Below are 23,416 nucleotides of genomic sequence, written 5' to 3'. Positions count from 1 at the left end.
GTTGTTATTGCCTAGCCCAATAGGAAAATTGGTTGCACAAGTTCATTCGTATAGTTATATGACTTACTGGGACTTGCCATATCAGCTCTGTGGCTCACTCTGAAGGTCTCAGGCTAGTTTTCCTAAGACAATCAGTTTAAATGGGCTTTAAAAAAATAATGGGAATATAGGGACATACCCTTAACAGTAAAATCAGGCTAACTGAAATTATAATGATAAAACTAGCTAAAATAGATTTCTCAAACCTAAGGCTCTACAGCGGTAATACTACTCTTTTTACTTTTAACAACATTCATCAACACACATCAGACTACTCTGATTACTACTACTCTATAAACTCTTAGGTTATACTTGTTTCTTATTATTTCACTTTAATTATATTAGCCTTTCTCAAGTTCTTCTATACTCTCAAGAAGTGTCAAGTTTCTTTCTTCTTCTATCCTTGTTCTAGATTTAGCTGCTTTATTGCTGCCATATTTATGAACCTGTTTCCTCGTGCTTTAGTCCCTAGCTCTGCCCTGCAGCTCCATACTTAGGCCCCAAATATATTAAACTAATTGAGACTTTAAAATGATAAAATGTCCTTGTTACAAGGAAACTATACAGCTGAGGACAAAGGGTGGTCTGGCCAATAGTTACACTGATCTACTACACATTTTTATTTTTATCAGAGCCCCTTCTACTACTGATGGTATTCACTCATAAGAGGACTGGGTGTGCTTAGGGGTATAATCTGTGGCCTGGACAATGAGCAAAGTTTTATAGAACCATTCTCCCTGGAGTATAAACTTGAAGTAAATTTTCTCCAGCACTATCCTGCAACCCATTGAACTAGGTCTCAGGGCTGTTAAATATGTTAATTGGCACTTTGTGTTTTCATACTCAAATACTGAGATTATTATGGGCTGACATACTAATTTAATCTTCTTTTCCCTAAATTTTTTGAACCAGATGACAGTCCTTTCAAACTCTAAAATTTATCCTTCCACATGGATTCTCATCGTTTGCATTAGCATATTATTTGGTAGTCTTCATTCATACATAAGTAACCCCTTAGGAGTAAAATTTGTTGAACAGACTACAGAATAACATTAGTCAAAAGCAGTTTTTAATTACCTGTAGAATTGTCTGTCACAAATCTTACTCGTAGTTACCAGTTCTCTTTCATTAAGTCATTTATAGACCACAGGAAAGCAGGATGGGAATATTTAAACCAAAATAATTACCACTGTCCTCTTAAGGGGAAGAAAATCCATCCTCAAAATAAAACACAAAGAAGCAGACCTAGACAACTCTGATAAGACATATGATTTGTACCAATCTGAGTATCAATCTCCTGCATAGGGACAAGAGAAGAAGCTAAAGAACAGTAGATTAGATCAGCGAACCTAGACACTTGTTGGCCTCACCCAAGGGCTTTATTTTCTGTTTTGAGATACCATAAATTCCCAACACACTACACATGTACATATGAAAACCATATATAGTCACAAATTCCAAAGCCATATAGAACGATTTTGGATTTTATAAACCACTGGTCCCCTCCACTAACACAGAAAATCAAAACTGATTGGTTTTAAATTCTTAAGGAGGCTGTTTCTATATTTTGTTTCCACAGAAGATATTATTTTAGGGCACCAATATCTGAAAAACTGGCTTACAGTGTTACACAGGGATGTTGAGGTCTAGAATTATTAACTCAAAACAATTTGGAGCTTCTGTGGCATCATCAAAGGCTACTGAAATGTGGAAGTTCTGTTATTTAATTGTAACTGTCTTTTATCTGTCTTAAGACATTGAAAATGGAAAGTGAGATTTGACTAGGGATGTGAGAAAAAAATGAAGATTTATGTTTTCAAGATTCTTTTGGAAAATATATCCAGAGGATCAGGGGTGGAATGATAGGGATTAAAGAGTCAAAGACCTTCACAATCTTGGTTATTCATCATTTTTAAAAGTCAAGATCAGATAATACCTTGCTTTCTTGTTGAAAATATGTACATTTCAGTTTCTCTATGATAACTCATCTACAATTTTAGAAAAACATATTATCGTGTCTACTTCTGTCACAAACTTTCAAAGTAACCGAAAAACAAAAAAGTAAATATGATGCAACAAAATACGAAGTTTAACCAAAAAAAGAAGAAAAAGAGCCTATTTTAGTCCTTCCTTTAAACTCTGGAGTAAATTATGGTAGATTAATAAAATAACCTCTGAAGGTAAAAGAAATGATAGATACCAACAAATATTTCTTACAAATTTCATGTTTGTTTTTTAAAATATTGCTAATGTAAGTATGGCATCTGAAGATAATACTACTTTAACATTGAAACTAGAAACCATACTAAAATCGCTGTATTATAATAGAATCACAGGAAAAGTGATTGAGGCATTTGTTTTTGATATTCATTATACCTTCAATTCCAGGCTGTTTGCAGAAATTCATTTCAGAATATAAGAAAGCCGGATATCACCAAGGTGGAGCTTTTAAAAGATGTTCAGAACAAAAAAGAACTTATCCTTCGGTTAGTAGCTCATGATATTGATCAAGAAGTTTCAGAAAGTACCATAGAAGAGGAACTAATGTCTGATGAAGATGAAGTTGTTTTAAGAGAGATTGTACAAGAAGAACACTTAGGAGAAAAAGTTGAAGATCAAGTGAAAGAAGCCACAAAGCCAGTAGAAACCAAAGTTGTTTCTCCCAAGCCAACACGAAGCACAAGTAGCCTGAAAAAGAATTTTTCACTAAGCAAATGTTGTCAGCCCACATCCAATGCAAATGTTGAAAATACTGAAGCAACCTCAAATCATGTAATAGAACCGAAGGAGGGACAAGTTAAAAGAACTGTTGCTAAACTTGACATGGCCACCTGCTCAAGAACCTTGACTGAAACAGATTCTATTTGGGAGGAAAAGCCACAGAGGAAGGTGAGTGAGAGATATGACTGTCAATAACCAGGTATCTATGGAAAGAGTAGAGATCTTCAGAAATTCTGTCCAAGAATGTACCTTAATTGGGCAGAAAAATATACTAAAATGGTTCCAGATAGTCTCTTCCTTAGTCTGGCAACATTTACAGTATGAAGGAAATAACTAACAGATGAAGCCATAAAACACAATTGAGGGAAAGCAGGTAATGCAAAGAGACATATATTAGTTAGAAGTCCAGGGATAACAGAAAATGGAAGCTATTTAAGAGAAATGCAAGCTAATTATTTACATCTATCTTTTAATAGATTCCGGCCCTTTTGTATTTTGGCTGATAAATACCTTTTGAGCAGGTAGGGCGGGACCAGAAAATAGGCCAAGGTAGGAAGAGGTAAAAAAGAATCCACACGAATTCAGATTGTCTGAGTTTGAATCTTGACTCTCACTTTAATAGATATATATATCTTTTGGGCAGTTCCATAGCCAACTTTTTTCTTACAAGTTACTTAGCCAACTTGCCCAAAGTTAACAAGTTAATCAAAATATTTTAAATATCACCCTTGCAATCAGCCCATAAACTCCACTCTCGTCATGGGGAACAGCTCTTGTCCCTAATACCATACCCCTCACATAACATAATGGTCTAGACTTCAGTGACCCTTTGGGTGGTTCCTGTCTAAAAAATCCACACCAAAACATGTCTTGGAAAAGTGTATATGATACAGGATTTCCTGATGAGACAATTCTATTGATTATCCATTTGACATTATTCCTAGGTTAACACAAAAGCTGAGATGAACCAGAGAAAAAGAACAGAGATACAGCTCTTCAATTCAGAAGTTTCCCAGGTAAATCATCTTAACACATACTCTGACCTATTTGTTGGGAATCTATGTGTGATTACATGACCAAATGCAGTCTGCAGAATAGTTTTCTTGAGCCTCATACTCAGAAATGCTGGCTTCATAGATAACTAAAGAATTGTTATAACAATACCAAAAGTCAAAATGGATTTCATATAATGGATTATTGTTCATATACAATAATCCCAATAATAGTAGTCTGTTTTTTCAAGATTCTAATAGACATAACAGTTAAGGTATTCTTACAAAAGTTATAGCCATAAAATCACACATGACTTCCCAACAAACAGATCAGAGTACGGTTAAGATAACTGACTTGACAAACTTCTGAATTGACCAGAATTATATCTCTGTTCTTTTTCTTTTTGAACTAAGTTTTCATTAAAATGTTTGTTAAGTACAGAAATGGAAAACTATATTCTTCAAAGTTTGTGCTAGGTTAATCTTTAATGTTTATTCAGACTTCAATATTATAATATAGATCATCTTTACTAGCCATTTCCAAAGAATTATATTGGAAAGAGACATTTTAATTAGAATTTCAGTGTTCATCCATTTTTAATGTAATCTCTGAAACTTCTTCTAATAATAGTGTAGATTAGAGGGCAGAATATGCCAAGTATATGAGAAAGTGCATATCAAACGCTACTTTATGTAACATATGGTTTGCACTTTTCCAGAAAGAAGAAAGAAACCTTATTACTGAGCCGACACATTACTTCATACACAGAATTATGAGTTCATCTTCATATAACCAAGAAGATCTGATTTCATCTGCTGGGTACATGAGATTAAAGCAATATAAAAATAGAAATATGAGATGAAAGTAATGCTTATGGGAAGAATGAGGTCTCTGGTAAAACTACGATTGGGCAAGTATTCAGCCCTAGACCTTCCCTCACTCCTTATCCTTTTCTCCCTTGGCTCCCTACTGTGGACATTCCCTAAACCCTCTCCTTTCTATCTGATTCCGCATTTCTAGTTACCTGGCCTCTATGTTCTTCCTAGTATAGCAGTGTCTTGGATGAAGAATTTGCTAGTGTGTTTTGTTTTTGTTTTTTGTTTTTCTTACCTGGAAGATAGCGCAGATTCTATTGTGACCCAGTGCCTTTCAGCCCAAAAGGTTCCTGCTCAACTCTAAGTAACTAAATGTTCCAGTGTGTATAACTGCCTCTAAGAAGAATCCAAATAAGAGAGGGAGCAGTGTAAGCTGAAGCATTCAGGGATGAATTCTAGAAAGCAATGGAGTTTGATGTGGGCCTGTAAAGATGGACAGCATTTACATGAGGAGAAGGCAACCCAAGTTCGGATGACTATAGGAGCAAAGTCTGAACTATATGGCATTTATAGAGGACAGAGAGAAAAAGTACACTGTAGACTTGAAATCTAATTAATAACTATATCTAAAACAATAACTATCTAAAACAGTTAGAACTTGTCTAAAATTATTCTTAAGTTTATAAGAATATTCATAACCTAGAAGAGGTAGCATTTCTATTGTGGGAGAAGCAATAGGTATAAATAGGAGAAAAATCTACCTGGTTATAATTTTTTCCCACTCAGCATGATGGAATTGTTTCCTTTTGACACTGACACTATTTTGGGACATATTTTCCTGGCCAATCATTGCCTCTTTTTTCCTGCGTAATGATTATATTAACATACAAAATTAGTAATGCAGGTACCTCTCTATTGTTTATATTAGTGAAGACAGAGGGCACAGATAATACCAAATAAAAGACAATTTAGAGCAAGATAGCAGACCAAGAAACTGCACACCCTTATTTTCTTGTAGGAACAAAAAATAAACAACTACAGACTGCTAAAACAACTTAATAGGAGCTCTGGAAACCAGTCAGATAACTGCAGCAACCAAGGGAATGCCCAATCAAAGAAAAGCCACATTCAAAGTGGCAGGAAATTCCACACACTTTTACTTGTTTTTGCCCAACCCCCTTCTGCAACATGATGTGGCACAGTTGGGAAGAAATGGGCCAATTCTCAGTTTTCTCTCTTGAGGTGGAAAGAGCAGATTGGAACTTGTTTGTAATGTTTGGGCCTATCTGTGGGCTGCCTGAGGGAATGTTTTCTGTCTCACCTGAATAGGAGCTCAAATTGGGAATGCTGGCATTGTTTGGGTCTAAGCCTAGAAGCCACAGAAGTCAGTAGATGGATGCCATGGTGCATGAAAATCACAAGGGACTGCAGATGCACAAACACCTGAGGGAAAGAGATTACAGGCAGGGGAAAACAATAGGATAGCTAAGGCCCTGAGAAGAAACATGATGAGACTCTTAGCAAATAAAACATTTAAAAGCAGGTCAGGAAAATGGAAGAAGGAAAAAAAAAAAGTACATACGTAGGCCCAGAAGGACATATACCCAGAACAAAAGTAAGATCTGAAGGCTTTACCTCAGACTGTTCCCAAGGCTCAGAGTCCTACTAATTAGTGAAGGGCTTCTAACAACAATCTCCAAAAACTGGAAGAGGTAGCTATTTCTTTAAATGCTCAAATTTCGACATAAGATCACAATGCATATTAATGAAATTAGGGCACATTTTAAGACACCAAATAAATTCCCAGAAAATGTCCATGGAGAAGCACACGAATTAGACATACATGACAAAGATTTTAAAATAACTGTCTTAAATATGTTCAAAAGCTACAGAAAAACACAAAGAACTAAAGGAAATCAGGGGAAAAGTATATGAATAAAATACATATAAATAAAAACAAAGAGACAGAAACTAAAAAGGAACCAGACAGAAATAACAGAAATTCTGGAGCTCAGAAATTCACTAGATGGGTTCAAGAGCAGACTCAATCAAGTGGAAGAAAGAATCAGTGAACTTGAACACAAGTCATTTGAAACTATTGAGTCTGAGCAGCAAAAAGACTGAAAAAAGAGTGAACAGATTCTGTGGCACTTAATGGACACCATCAAGCAGTGATATATACATATATAAGTGTGTGTGTGTGTATATATATATATATATATATATATATATATATATACATACACACACACACACACCATGGTGAGTTCCAGAGAAGAGAGAGAGAAAGGGGCAGGGAGATTATTTGAGGAAATAATGGCTAAAACCTCCTCAAATTTGAAAAAGCATGAATATACAAATACAATAAGTTCAATGAATTCTAAGTAGCATAAGCACACAGAGACTACCTGAGACATCTTATAATCACAGTCATCAAAAGCCAAAGACAAAAAAGAGAATCTTGAAAGTGACGACAGAAATGACTTGTACAAGAGATCTCCATAAAATTATCAGTAAAATTTTCAGAAGATATCTTGCAGGATGGAAGGCAGTAGATTATATACTTAAAGGGCTAAAATAAAGAAAACTATTAAGTGAGAACTCTATAACCAGCAAAAATACCCTTCAAAAATGAGAAAGAAATCAGAACATTCTAAGACAAAAAATAAAACAAAAAGCTGAGAAAGTTCATTACCATTAGACATGACTGCAAGAAATGCTAAAACAAGTTCTTCAAATTGAAAGTAAAAGATGCTAGACAGTAACTCAAAACCATATGAAAATATAAAACTCTCTCTAGGAAAGGTAAACACAGGGACAAATATAAAAACCAGTATTATAATAATTTTAGTTCATAATTCCACTTTCATTTTCTACAGGATTTAAAAAATAAATGCATAAAAAATAATTATAAATTTATGCTGATGGGCATGGAATATATAAAGCCATAATTTGGGACAGTAATAACAAAGGGATGGGGGTTGATCTATAAAGGAGTAGAGTCTTTGTATGATGTTGAGGTTAAACTGGTATCAATTTAAGATAGACTGTCATAACTTTAGGACATTATATGGAATCTGTGTGGTAACAAAGAAAATATCTATAGAATATAAATGAAAGGAAATTAAAAAGGTAATCAAAATGCATCTCTGCAAAACCTCAAGTGACACAAAGGAAGGCAGTAGTGGAGGAAATGAGGGATTACATACCTCAATATACTAAAGGCCATATACGACAAACCTAACATTATACTCAGTGGTGAAAAGCTGAAAACATTTCCTCTAAGATCAGGAGCAAGACAAGGATGTCCAGTTTTGCACTTTTATTCAACATAGTTTTGGAAGTCCTAGCTATGACAATCAGAGAAGAAAAAGAAATAAAAGGAATTCAAATTGGAAAAGAAGAAGTTAAACTGTCACTGTTTGCAGATGACGATATTATACATAGAAAATCCTAAAGACACTACCAAAAACTACTAGAGCTCGTCAACGAATTTGCTAAAGTTGCAGGTTACAAAATTAATACACAAAAATATCTTGCATTTCTATACACTAACAACAAAAGATCAGAATAAGAAATTAAAGAAACAATCCCATTTACCATTGCAGCAAAAAGAATAAAATACCTAGGAATAAACCTACCTAAGGAGACAAAAGACCTGTACTCCAAAAACTATACAACACTGATGAAAGAAATCAAAGATGACGGAAACAGAAGATATACCAGGTTCTTGGATTGGAAGAATCAATATTCTCAAAATGACTATGCTACCTAAGGCAATCTACAGATTCAATGCAATCCCTATCAAATTACCAACGGCATTATTCACAGAAGTAGAACAAAAAAATCTGTATGGAGACACAAAAGACCCCGGATAAACAAAGCAACTTGAGAGAGTAAAAGGGAGCTGGAGGAATCAGGCTCTCTCACTTCAGACTATACTACAAAGCTACAGTAATCAAGACAGTATGATACTGGCACAAAAACAGAAATATAGATGAATGGAACAGGATAGAAAGCCCAGAGATAAACCCACACACCTGTGGTCACCTAATCTATGACAAAGGAAACAAGAATATACAATGGCGAAAAGACAGCCTCTTCAATAAGTGGTGCTGGGTAAACTGGACAGCTACATGTAAAAAAAAAAAAAAAAAATGAAATTAGAACACTCTTTTACACCATACACAAAAATAAACTGAAAATGGATTAAAGACCTAAATGTGAGACCGGGCACTATAAAACTCTTAGAGGAAAACATAGGCAGAACACTCTCTGACATAAATTGCAGCAATATCTTTTTCGATCCATCTCCCAGGGTAATGGAAATAAAAACAAAAGTAAACAAATGGGACCTAATTAAACTCAAAAGCTTTTGCACAGCAAAGGAAATCATAAACAAAATGAAAAGGAAACGCACAGAATGGGAGAAAATATTTCCAAACGATGTGACAGACAAGTGATTAGTCTCCAAAATTTACAAACAGCTCATGTGGCTTACTATTATAAAAATAAACAACCCAATCAAAAAATGGGCAGACGACCTAAATAGACATTTCTCCAAAGAAGACATACAGATGACCAAGAAGCACATGAAAAGATATTCAACATTGCTAATTAGAGATGTGCAAATCAAAACTACAAGGAGATATCACCTCACACCAGTCAAAATAGCTATCATCAAAAAAATCCACAAACAATAAATGCTGGAGAGAGTGTGAAGAGAAGGGAACCCTCCTGCACTGTTGGTGGGAATGTAAATTGGTATAGCCACTGTGGAGAACAGTATGGAGGATCCTTAAGAAACTAAAACTAAAGCTACCATATGATCCTGCAATCTCACTCCTGGGCATATATCTGGAGAAAAACATGGTCCGAAAGGATACATGCACCCCAATGTTCACTGCATCACTGTTTACAATAGCCAAGACATGGAAGCAACCTAAAAGTCCATCGACAGAGGAATGGATAAAGAAGTTGTGGTACATATATACAATGGAATATTACACAGCCATAAAAAGGAACAAAATAGTGCCATTTGCAGAGACATGGAAGGACCGAGAGATGGTCATACAGAGTGAAGTAAGTCAGAAAGAGAAAAACAAATATAGTATAATATCACTTATATGTGGAATCTATAAAAATGTACAGATGAACTTACAGGCAAAGCAGAAATAGAGTCACATAAGTAGAGAACAAATTTATGGTTACCAAGGGGAGAAGGGTGGGGTGGGATGAATTGGGAGATTGGGATTGACATATATACACTACTATGTATAAAATAGATAACTATTGAGAACGTACTGTTTAGCACAGGGAACTCTACTCAATGATCTGTGGTGACCTAAATGGGAAGGAAATCTAAAAAGAGTGGATATATGTATACGTATAACTGACTCACTTTGCTGTACAGCAGAAGCTAACACAACATTGTAAAGCAACTATACTCCAATAAAAAAGAAAAAAGATCTTATAATAACAACCTAACATTACATCTTAAATACCTACCTAGAAAAAGAAAAATAAGCTAAACTCAAAACTATTAGATGGGAGGAAATAATAAAGATTAAAGTAGAGATAAACAAAATAAGAGAATAGAAAAATAAAATCAGTGAAACCAAGAGTTGGTTCTTCAAAACGTTGATAAAATTGACAAATTTTAGCTACATTGCCTAAGGAAAAAAAAGAGAAGACTCAAATAGCTAAAATCATAAGTGAAAGAAGAGACATTATAACTGATTTTACAGAAATAAAAAGAATTATAAGAGTACTATGATTTTACAGAAATAAAAAGAATTATAAGAGTACTATTAACAATTGTATGCCAACAAATTGGATAATCTAAATGAAATAGACAAATTCCTAAAAACATGACCTACCAAGATTGATTCATGAAAAAATGGAAAAATCTGAAGAAACCTATAACTAGTAAAGAAATTGAATCAGTAATTAAGAAGCTCCTAACAAAGAAAAACTCAGGACCAGATGATTTCATTGGTGAATTGTAGCAAACATTTAAAGGAGAATTAAAACCAATCCTCCTCAAGCTATTGATGTAAAGTAAACTTCCTCCAAACAAAACAAGAACAAACCTCTTCAAACTATTGATACAAAAATCTTCAACAAAATACTAGTAAACAGAATTCAATAGCAGATTAAAATGATTATACACTGGGCTTCCCCGGTGGCACAGTGGTTGAGAATCTGCCTGCCAATGCAGGGGACACAGGTTCGAGCCCTGGTCTGGGAAGATCCCACATGCCGCGGAGCAACTAGGCCCGTGAGCCACAGCTACTGAGCCTGCGCGTCTGGAGCCTGTGCTCCGCAACAAGAGAAGCCACGATAGTGAGAGGCCCGCGCATCGCGATGAGGAGTGGCCCCCACTTGCCACAACTAGAGAAAGCCCTCGCACAGAAATGAAGACCCAACACAGCCATAAATAAATAAATAAATAAACAAATACTTTAGAAAAAAAAATGATTATACACTATGACTAAGGTTGATTTATCCCAGGAATACAAGGGAAGTTCAACATATGAGAATCAGTCAGCGTAACACAAGACATTAACAGGATGAAGGAAAAAGAAACACATTCTTATCTAAACTAATGGAGGAAAAACCATTTAACAAAATTCAACACCTTTTCATGATAATGACACTTAACAAACTAGAAATAAGAGGAAATTACCTTGAAATAATAAAAGCCATATATGAAAAAACTACAACTAACATTATTATACTCAGGGTGAAATCCTGAAGGATTTTCCTCTAAGCTCAGGAAAAAGACAAGGGTGCCCACTCTTATCACTTCTGTTGAGTATATTACCAGAAGCCCTAGCCAGAGCAATTAGGCAAGAAATAAAAGGCATCTAAATTGGATGAGAAGTAAAGTGAGCTCTGTTCAAAGATGGCATTATCTTATATGTAGAAAACCCTAAAGATTCCATACAAAAAAGAAAGAAAACTTTTAGAACAAATAAATGAATTCATCAAAGTTGCTGGATATAGAATCAACAAAGAAGAAGACAATTGCATTTCTGTACACTAACAATGAACAATCCAAAAACGAAGTTAAGAAAAATTCAATCCGCACTAGTATCAAACAGAATAAAATATTTAGGAATAGACTTACCAAGCGGCAAAAGATTTGTACACCGAAAACTACAAAACATGCCTAAAGGAAATTAAAGGAGACACAGATTAATGGAAATAGTCTGTTAAGATTTCAATATTACCCAAAGGATTCTACAGATTAAATGAATCCTTATAAAAAATACTTAATGACCTTTTTCTGCAGGAAAAGAAAAAATTCATTCTAGAATTATATAGTATCTCAAAGGACTCCTAACAGCCAAAACAATCTTGAAAAGGAAGAACATACTTGGACTTCCTAATTTCAAAACTTACTACAGAGCTATGGTAATCAAAACAGTGTGGTGCTGACATGAAGACAGATATGTAGACCAGTGGAACAGAATAAAGAGCCCAGAAACAAATCCTTAATATATGGTCAAATAATTTTTGATAAGCATGCCAAGACCATCCAATGGAGAAAAAACAGTCTTTTCAACAAATAGTGTTGGGAAAACTAGATAACCACACACAAACAAAAATGAAGTTAGACCCTTACCTTATACTGTGTATAAAAACTAATTCAAAATGGATCAAAGACCTACATAAAACTATAGAACTCTTATAAGAAAACATAGGGGGAAAGCCCCATGACACTGGATTTGATAATAGTTTCTTGGATATGATACTAAAAGCACAAGCAGTAAAAGAAAAATTAGATAAGTTTGACTTTACCAAGATTAAACACTTTTGTGCTTCAAAGGACAGAGTGAAAAGTCAGCACATAGAATGGGAGAAAATATTTGCAAGTCATATGTCTGATAAGGGATTACTATCCAGAATATATAAAGAACTCCTATAACTCAACAACAGCAAAAAACCAAACAACCTGATTAAAAATTGGGTAAGGGACTTGAATAGATACTTCTACAAAGAGGATGTACAAATGGGCAATAAGCACGTGAAAAGATCCTCAACATCACTAATCATTAGGGAAATGCAAGTCAAAACCATAATGAGATGCCATTGCACACCCATCAGGATAGCTATTATCAAAAAAATTTTCAGAAAATAACACGTTGGCAAGAATGTGAAGAAACTGGAACCCTTGTACAATGCTGCTGGGAATTTAAAATGGTGCAGTCACTATGGAAAACAGTGTGAGAGTTTCTCTAAAAAGATAAATATATAGAGTAACCATATGATCCAGCAATTCTACTTCTGGGTATATACCCCAAAGAATTGAAAACGGGGACTTAAGCAGATATTTTTACACTCATATTCATAGCATCATTATTCACAATAGCCAAATCATGGAAGCAGCACAAGAGTCCATTGATGAATGAATGGAAAAACAAAATATGGTACATACATTCAGTAGAATATTATTCAGTTTTAGAAAGGAAGGACATCCTGACACATGCTATATGTCACCTTGAAGACGTTATGCTAAGTGAATAAGTCAGTCTCAAAATGACAAATATTACATGATTCCACTTATATGAGATACCTAAGTAGTCAAATCACAGAGGCAGAAGGTAGAAGATTGGTTCCAGGGGATGGAGAGAGAGGAATATGTGGTGTTAGTATTTAGGAGTACAGAGTTTCAATTGGGGAAAATGAAAAAGTTCTATAGATGAATGGTGGTGATGGTTGCACAATAATGTGAATGTACTCAAGCATAAAACTGTACACTTAAAAATGGTTAAGATGGTAAATTTTATGTTATGTGTATTTAACCAAAATTTTAAAAGTTGGGGAAAAAGAGTGAATTTAGAAATAATTTGCATTCAATTTGGAAACTCAGTGATACACTCTTCCAGGTTTACTTCCATATGAAGAATGACTGACAGATTGTTCTTTTACTTAACCAGTAATTTCTTGATTCATTAAATACACAAAAAAATTAAATATTTTTTTTCTTCTGTTTTAGTGAGACTGAAGACTGTATGGCAGATAAAAGTCCTAAAATTATGGAAGGTTGGATTTTTGTATTTCTTGATTTAAAGTAGAAAGTATTCAAAAGGACACTCTACTGCTTTGATCAGTTTTTTTAGTTACCAAACCTGAAGTTGATACATTTTTTTTTTCCTATGAGCTTATCTACTTTTAGAAATGATCCAATACTACATCATGCAGGTGTTAAAATAAGTCAGCTAGTTTGTCTTATTAATGATTTTGGTCAAGAATATGGTATGATAATATGAATTTATATTTACCATGCTCCTGTGAGAAATAGTCACAAAATCAGGGTATATCATATGATAGTTTCTAGCTGAACCAGAACCCATGATACTAGGATTTAACAATTTCTTTGAGAAGTTATCCTTCATTTGTGCTTAACCCTATCAAAATGTACCCCAAAAAAGGCTTTTAAAGCTACATGTATTTGCTTACATTTAAATATGGCTAGTATGGACCTCACTTTGTTGTTGTTTTTTTAATCTATAATTGTACTGACTGCTTAGAACATTTGTGTGAGGACTGTTTGGCACTCTGTTGAAACCTCAGATGATTAACATGGTTCTAACAATGGTAGCATGTCCAAGAGGTTAAGTGTCATGTTTACTATAAAGTGGCCTTGAAATTTGAACCACAGGTTTACCCTGGCTATTTCAAACATACAACTCACTCAGGTTGTTACTTAAGAAACATATTCTCTCAACGTGGAAGTGGAAATCATTTTTATTAAGATGGGATTCATAGAGTAACAGTAAGCATGCCAAAATTCTATAAATGTACCATAACCAGGGGTCAAAATAATCACTGTATGATTCCTGTATTATGGAATCCTAGGCTGCTAGAGTTGGACAGAAATACTTACTATAACGCCCCTCATTGTTTACATGAGGAAACTCAAGCTCAAGGTGAGAAAATGTCCAAGATTACTTTGAGTCAGAAGCAGAACAGTCTAGATCCCAATGCTCCTGACCCTAAATTCAGTGTTTTGTTTTTTCCAACCTTGTTGCAATGATCCAGCTTAATTCTTATATCCTTCAGTAATATTGCAGCTGTCCAATTCAATCGTTTATTCATTCATTCATTCAAAGATTTTACTGAGCACCTCCTTTGTGTTCTAAAATCCCATGTGTGAACAAAACTGACAAAGTCCTTGATCTCAAAGAATTTACATTGTAACTTGAGGCAGGGCATCAAAGATAATTCCAGGTATAAATATTTCCCATCTCATCTGGGACAAAAGCCAAGGAACTTACAATGGCTTGCAAAACCTTACATCATCTGGACATCACTCCAAACCCCTATTACCTCTCTAACCTCCTCCTCTGTTTCTCTTTCTGGCTCACCCTGCTCAGGCCTCACTGACCTTCTTGCTGTTCCTCAAATATTCCAGGAATTCAGGGTCTTTGCACTTGCTGATCCTCATGTAGTGCTCTTCCCTCTGTATCTACATTGCTCACTCCTCACCTTCAGAACTTTGCTCCAATGTCACCTTCTCAGTGACATCTTCTTTGACCACACTCTTTGAAATTGTAGCCTCATTCTCAAGATGGCACTACATATTCCACTTCTTTGCTATTTTTCTCCCTAGCATTTATTACTATATGCCAGACTGTATGTTTTAAGTAATTGTTTTTTCACTACCTCCCTCTAGAATGTAAGCTCCATGAAGATCACAGCTATATTTCCAAGAGCCTAAAACAGGCATACAGTAGGAGGAGGCAGTTAGTAAAATAGGAGAGACTATGGGAATCGAAGGAGGGTGCACAAGAATTCTGTTTTGGTTATGTTAAGGTATTAGATATTAGATATTTAAGTTGAGGTGTCACATAAGCAATAGGATATTTCAGTCTGGAGTTCAGTGACAAGCTTAGGGTTGAACACATACATTCCTAATTTTAGTTTATAGTTTTATATAGAATATGGGAGAAAATCTCAAATAAATCTGAGTATGTTAGATCCTGAATTAGCAGGAATTTTTCTGTGACTCTTCATCAAAACCAATTCCTAGTATATCCTGGAAAGTTGATAGCCATCTAACCTGGAAACATAAAAACTGGTGTTTGGAATAATAGTCCTGGTAGTAAACCCAAATGTCCTCAGTCACTTAAAAGCAAAAGTCAGTTCAGCTATATGCGATATAGAGTCAGATACTTTAGAAATATTATCAACCAACAATGAAATTTTACCAATTTTCTCAGATAAGTCAGATAATCAGCTCTTATCATATTTGAGTTAATTGAGGTTTTACTATTTTTTTCCAGAACCTACATTGACCCAAAGGGTAATTCAGAGAGTAATCACATGTGTTGACTCTTGATGATCACATGTCTATAAAATGCATACTTTTTACGTATGAGATATCTCGAGTCCTCTTTAGAGACAGGCAGGAAGATAGTCTTATTCACATTCTACATAGGAGGAAACTGGGAGAGAAGTTAGATTAAATTTGCCAATATTCACACAGCTCTAAGTAGTGAAGCCAAGACTCAAACTCGGGTTTTCTGACTCCCTAACACGTTAGCTGGGGTCTTTATGAAACTTATCTCACAGTACCATTTCTACCTCCTTGGGTTGAATTCTTCTACTGGTGTCTTGACCTCCCCTGAAATTTAGGTAACTTTTAGCTCTGTGCAACTCCACAAGGTTTCTTCTTGGTATTGCCTCAAAATTCTCCTGATTTTCACTCAGAGTATTTCATAAGACTAGCACCTTCCTCTTTGTTCCAATTATCTGCTTTTAATTAGCTATGTAGAATCAAAGAGTGTTAAAGCTAGAAAGGCCCTTAGGAATCACCTACAGGGTAACTTCTCATTTTACATGTAAAATAAATAGGCCTGTAGGGATTGAGTGGCCATGCATAGATGTATACCTACTAAGTTTACAGAATCTGCCTTTCCTACTACATCACACTTCATCTTTCATAATTTCTAAAAGAAGGGCTAAGATATGCCACAGAATTCTAGAGATCTCACCTATTTCAGTTTTGTTCACATTGTCTGTACACTAAAAATAATAATAATTTCTTCTATCAGCCTAAATTGTATGACTTTTTGGTGAAAAACAATAAGATCAGATTTGTGTCAACACTATGCCTCAGAAAAAATACTATTTTTCCCCCCTCTACAGCAAGTTCTCAGGAACGAAGGCCAGAAAATTCAAACAATGTTAAGGTAAATATTTTTCAATATCCTCTAATTAGAATACATGGAGTCCAGGTGAACACAGCCCAATTTTCAAGGTCAAACCAGGAACTATGTGGTGCTATTTGAGAGGCATCAGGAAGCATTCCCCTATTTGCAATTTCTTCATGCTCAGATCTCTCCTCCTGGCTGAGACTTGTCGGTGGTACCCAAGAAATCCATTAATTGTCACCTTAGGGTTAAGTTATCATTCCTTGCTTAAGTGCACAGGATAAGCCACTGTTCCTCCCTAGCACCTAACTGCAATTCCATTCCTTAACTCTGTTACTGCAGTCTCTGGAGGAAATCCTAGAGGGAGTGAGTCACTTGGCCCTGCCTAGGGCAGGTAGACCCAAGTGAGGGACTTGGTGGAGGCAGGGAGGAAATAAAAGCAAAAATGGAAGAGAGCAGTTTATAAGAAATAATTGCTGATTCCATCTATTTCTCTGTATTCCGAAGGACTGACTGTCGAAAGGCAGTTTTCCAAAAAGGCCCAGCTGTTCTCCAGTGTAAACTCAGAAAGTGTCCTCTTTGCTAAATCTTTTTAGAAAGCTTCCAATGAGTGCTCAAGCTACAAATCCTCTTCTGTTTTGTTTTGTTTCTTGGCTCAACTTAATCCCATTTTTAAGCAAATCTCCCCAACCCCATGATATTACAGTCCATCGATTATCCAGTCACTTCTCATTATCAGAGTAATTTTCAGAGCCATATCTTACCACTCATACTTAAGATAACTTTTGCCACATATCTAAAGATGCTGGGTTAGTTCCTCACTCAACCTAATCTTCATTTTTGAACATAAACATCTATTTGACAACCTCAGGCTGCACTTAGGCCATATTTTCCAAGTAAAATCATATGGCACTAAAGGGGAGACAATGAATCTCTAGTCTGATGACAGGCCATTCCTTGTGCCAAAGTGAATTGCAGGCTAATCTGGACCCTTTTGGTTCTTGCCCTTTTCCTTGCTTACTGCTTTTTCCATGGTAAAACTATAACTAAAGTTGTTATTCAGTCCAGTTCTGAGTAAGGTGGAGTAAGCACATTCCACCTGTATCTCTCACTGATTAAAACTAAAAACTTTGGACAACTACTGAGGGTTCTGAAAAGTAAATAATATCAGGAGTTTGAGGAGGGAAATCAAAACTCAAAAAATAATACCATTATGAGTTTCCTGGGTTTTTTCCTCTCACATCTCCTAGCATAGACCCAGGGCAGTTCAAATCCTGTAATTATATAGAGGGAATGGATAAAATAAGAAAGCTCCAAGAGAATCCACTGCTCTCTTACCAGAATTAGGAAGAAGTTCCTATGAAATGGAAAATAGGGAAGCCCACTTTTTCCCCCTCTTCTGCCCCTGCCACAAGGTAAGTTTCAGCCATGAAGCTACACAACAATGGCAGCAAAGGCTGTGAGGCACTTAAGACTGAAAGAAAATCCTTCTGACCAGAGGAATTAGGAAAAAGGCTCCAGTAACCTGAAGAACATTAGGGGGAAACGTGCTACTTTTTTCTCCGCTTTCTCTTGTTAATTTACCCCAGACATGGATACAGTCATTGGATGTGTGAGACAGCACACAGGAAGGCTAGAAGCACACAGCATTCTAAGCATAGAACCAGAAAAGGGGACTGCTGAGAGTCAGAGACACTAAAAGGAATCAAAGAGAGGAGGGATATCAAAAAAGGAATCCCTCCAAATCTGTTTATAAATTGTCTCCTGAGATGTGCTTGCCAGGAACTGACCTGAAGTTCTATAGACAAAAGGCTATGAGAACTTGAACTACAGTCTTAATAGTGGTATGCACTAAAAATTACCACCGAGACTTTGAAAACTGACCTTACACTGGAACCACAGCCATAGAAGGCAGAGTAGGATGTGTGGTCTGAAACCTAATGGGTTAATTACATACTTTAAAAAAATCAACCTTCTACAAAGGATTTTAACAGTTCTTAGAATCACATAAATTGTTTAAAATGCTCAGGATACAATCCAATATTACTTAACATACAAAGAACTAAGACAATGTCTACCACTTTCAAGGGAAAGGACAAGAGATGCCAACTCCAACATAGCCAAGATTTTGAAATCTTCAGACAAAAACCTTAAGTAATTTTAACAATGTTCCACGAAGTAATAGCAAATACTCCTGAATCTAATGCAACGCTAGAAGTTCTTAGCAGAACTTAAATATATTACTCATCTCATAAGTAGGGAGCATCTGCTCCCTACTTATAGATTAGGGATTATCAACTCTAATTCTCACAAATTAGAGCCATGATTTTTTTTTTAATATCAATATCTGCCCCACCCTCAAGGATTTCAATTCCAGTGGTGGTATGGGACCCAGGTATTCATATTTTTAAAAAATTTTCCACAGATAACTCTACTGTGAAGCCAATGCTGAGAATAAATTCTTTAGGTGGTCTCTGCTCCATTTTATTCTTTAGGCATCCTGTTCAAAATATTTCAATACATAAACTACCTCAAGTCCTTTTGGAGGAATTGTGGTAAATCTCATTAATATCTGGTAGTCTTTACATAATCTATATACAGTACATTTTATGTTACATGTATTTAGCCTTACTTCATTGACTTTTTTACTTTTTAAATTGCTAGCATTATAGAATAGTTACAGTGAAGCCCAGGTACCTGTCCCAGGCTCTTTTATGCCTTTCTGGGAAAACTGCTCCCTTTGCATTCAAATATACAATAAAGACCTACAGAGTAAAACCAGTACCTGAGCCATGTTCCCTGCCCTAGCTCCACACACCCACTTTACTTCTCTAGATTCCAAAATCGCTAAAATTTCCATAAAAGGAAATTGGGCTTATATAGTAAACATCCATTTTCCTTCTCTTATGTCTATTATCAGAAAAGAATTTATAACTTACTTCTCACTCCAATTCATCCAAAAGGGGAGGGGGGAGAGACAGAGCTGACATTTTTTGTCACTTTTAACATGCCTGAACCTTTAATCATCATTTGGTAGCCAAGGCCCATATCTATGATAAGGGTCAATCCTAGCCATCATAATTGGCAAAAAGTAGGAGTCTAAGTCTCAGAGAATAATTATTTGTGACTGCAGAACACAGAAATTATATAAAATGCTGTAATGATTATGCTACATCTCTTGAGGATTTCTAGGTATCTCTAGTGTGTAGTATCCAACAAAAGATCCAGTTAATACTTTGTTTTGTCTTGGCAGTTTATCACCATATTTGAAGGAAACAAGAATATTCCTGGTAGTGTGAATTCCTCAAAAGAAGTCATTTCAGGTACAAAATATACTATCCTTTTAACATTACTCCTAGAATGGGTAGTTTCTTCCTTGCAGTATTGACATGTATTATCAATATGAAATTGCTATATATAAAAATATAAATAGTAAGATATTATTTCCACTTGCAGTTTACTATGCAATTCTTAAACCAAAGGAGTAATAGATAACGGAACTAACGTTGAATAGGTATCAGCTATCTTCATTTTACTGAAGAGAAAGTGAGAGTAGGTTACTCAAGGTCACCCCAAGCTAGTAAGCTGCAGAGCTGGGATTCAAATACAGATCTGCCCGACTTCAAAGCCTAAGCTCATTCAACATGACCACAGTTCACAGGAGCTAGATAGGTAACAAACAAGAGCAGTATGTTGAGCAGGGGTCTGTGGTCCACTGGAGATGGCATGCCCCATTTAAAGAAGGGAGCTGTTACTCAGGTCCAGTCATTGGCATGCTGGATTGTTGCCAGGCCTTCTAATTCAGGTCCTAGCATTTTTCAAAAGAAACTGGAAATGGAAGTTCTATGTGAAAATTCCTGACTTTCAGGTTTTATCAAGTAATGCAAAGCCCTTTATGGACCAAACCAAACTTGTTCATATCTCCTACACCGTATTATATTCCCTCTGCAAGCCTTACAGCCCTAATTTACAAATGAGAAAATGGAGGTAAATAACTGTCTGAGGTTATACAGCCAACAAATGGAGACCTTTTAGGGCTCAAAAACATATCTTCTGACTCTGACCCAACATTCTTTCTTCCCTCTACATTGTGGTTCCATATAGTTGCCATTGCATCCCAGAATTATGTCCTCAATGACAAAGATAGCTTAAAGTTTTACTGTGAAAAGAGCTATTAACTGATAAACACAAGGGTTCACTATTCTCTCTGGGGATGATGCTATTAACCTAGGACACCAGCAACCCACCCGTCACCTAATAGTGAATGTGGATTTGGGCAGTGTCTTCATTGTGTTTCTAGGAACTGCTTTATACTGGAACCACCCAGAATACTTTTTTTTTTTTTGTCTTTTTAATTGCAGTATAGTTGCTTTACAGTGTTGTGTTAGTTTCTGCTGCACAGCAAAGCGAATCAGTTATACATATACATATATCCCCTCCTTTTTTGGATTTCCTTCCCCTTTAGGTCACAACAGAGCCTTGAGTAGAGGGTGTCTTTGATCAGCATCAGGCAGTGCTCACTGCTGAGAGAGAGCACCCATTGTAGCAACAAGCCTGGTCCCTCAGGGCAGTCTGTGTGTGCCTCAGGGGCACAGGGGTTGGGGGGAACTGCATGTGAGTACAATGGACCCTCTCTAGCTGGCTAAGTTAGCATCTTGGAGTAATGATGCCCAGGAATCTGCATTTTTAACAAGGCCACCAAGTTTTCAGAACATTAACTCTTACCTCTCCAATGAGAATTTCAGAAGCCTTGTATCATTGCCTCAGTCGTGTTAGTAAAATTTTTATCTTGCCTTTTCAGAATATACATCTTTCTCTTTCATTCATGCTTTTGTCTTGTCTGCTGCAGATTTTGGCTTTTTCCTTTTTATAGCACAGTAAAAACCTAAACATACATTTTTATTCTTTATTCTGTTGGCTTTCTTAGTTTTAAATCTGCTGTTGGCTATCTTAGCTTTAACAATAGAAGATTACCTTGCTAGAAAAGACAAATCTAGGTAACTGCAAGAGGTATAGTCATGAACTTTGGCATGTACTGGAATTAAGAAAAGATGGGCTTTTACTATCATGTGTGTTTTCATGTCCTATCACATCCTATCATAAAGTTTCAGAGAAGTACATATTTACTTGTCTTTACATGTAAAATATTCATTTTGTTAAATTATAATATGATATTCTGAGAGTCCATGCCCTGAAGAAGTGGTATAGAAAAATGAATCCAAATGGAAATTTTTATTATCTATACAGTCTTCTGTCACATGACAAAAAAAAAAAAACACTTGAAGTTAGTCAACTAAAAATTTACCCAAAGTGGTGAGAAATTATAGCAGTTTTAATGCACTTCTGTTTTCAAGTGAGCACTCTGAAATAGACAGCCTCACTGTATAGCATTGAAAGTTACCTTCCCATGTGAGTTTAGCTCATCAGACTTTTTCAGAGTTGTTTCTGCTAGAAAAAGAAAGGTATTCTTTGTACACCTGATTAACGAAGTATCAGAGTGCAGCATATAATAATGCCATGAGAGTCAGAAAGCTGTTCCCTGTCCAAGCTTGGCCACTCCTCATGTGACCTTAGGCAAGGTTTCTGACCTCGCCAAGATTCATATACAAAAATGGAGATATTTTTCCTGTTTCCTTCACAGGAGTGTTGGAAGAATCAAATCAAAAGAATCTTTCTTTTTTAATCCCATAAATTATTCTATAAATGTCAGTTTTTGAATTCTAAATCATCAATTGTATAGTATGGCTGCCTCAACTAGAATGTCTAATAAATATCTATACTACTTTTTTTGCTTTGTCCACAGAAACTCCCAAGCCTAGTATTCCTAAACAAGGATCTAAAATGCTGGCAAAGGTATCTTCAGCTCTGTCAAAGGTGTTTTCTCGAACTAACACCAATATTTCCAAATCTTCCTCACCACCTCGCCAGGACAAGCACTGAAGTTTCTATACCTGATGTAACTATGCTTACTTCCCTTAGAAAATAAAATGTTTTTTAAAACATAACATAGTGTCCTGTAAGATGATTCTTGTAATGCTGAGCAAAATATTAAAAGCAAGAGAAGTATATTAGAGACCTGGGTGAGAGAAAGTTTTGATAATGCTTTTGATAAGCATTTTGGTATAAGAAGATGCTGAGTGCTAGTATTATTCAATACATACATGCCATGAAGATAAAGAGACAAAAAGTGTACCTAGTAAACCAGTTAGCCCTCATTACCCATCAGAAAATGAACTTGAATTTTTCCTGTTAAATTTTTAGAGGGTATGTTCACCAGAATAGTTAGCAAACTGAGATGAAACTCAAGCTTAATTCTATGACACAGCTATGAAACTGATTGGTTCACTATAAAAGATGTATTTGGATGTTCAAATAAAAGTATCTATACCACCTGCAGATAAAATTTCATCAGTTTATAAAACACCTCCCAAAAAGATCCAACTATGGATAAAGCACCATCAAGAAGTAAAGAATTATTGTGCATAAAATATTATATATACATAAAATGACCCCATGACTAAAAAACCCTTTTCTGACAAGGTACCTTCTGTGGATAAAATACCATCAATACACAAATTGTTGGTCAATAAAGTTATTAAATCCTTTATATAGATACCTTATATGAATATAGATACAAAGATTCTATTTGTAAGAACATAAAAAGCACTGAGGAAAACTTAACAA

General features: G+C 35.6%; 1 protein-coding gene across 1 annotated transcript in view; it reads left to right on the top strand.

Annotated features, from left to right (window-relative positions):
• Positions 1-22,680, top strand: part of FSIP2 (fibrous sheath interacting protein 2) — a 130,617-nt gene extending 107,937 nt beyond the window's left edge. The window contains exons 18-23 of the mRNA XM_068544819.1: positions 2,428-2,928; positions 4,472-4,572; positions 13,573-13,619; positions 16,728-16,771; positions 19,986-20,055; positions 22,536-22,680. Coding sequence (XP_068400920.1) covers positions 2,428-2,928; positions 4,472-4,572; positions 13,573-13,619; positions 16,728-16,771; positions 19,986-20,055; positions 22,536-22,672 — 900 coding nt within the window. The 3' untranslated portion in view covers positions 22,673-22,680. The remainder of the gene's footprint in view (positions 1-2,427; positions 2,929-4,471; positions 4,573-13,572; positions 13,620-16,727; positions 16,772-19,985; positions 20,056-22,535) is intronic.
• The last annotated feature ends 736 nt before the right edge of the window (positions 22,681-23,416 follow it).

This window comes from Eschrichtius robustus, chromosome 5 (assembly GCF_028021215.1).
Source record: "Eschrichtius robustus isolate mEscRob2 chromosome 5, mEscRob2.pri, whole genome shotgun sequence".
NCBI lineage: Eukaryota > Metazoa > Chordata > Mammalia > Artiodactyla > Eschrichtiidae > Eschrichtius > Eschrichtius robustus.
The sequence above is the reverse complement of the archived record's forward strand: the minus strand, read 5'-3'. Positions and strand labels throughout refer to the sequence as shown.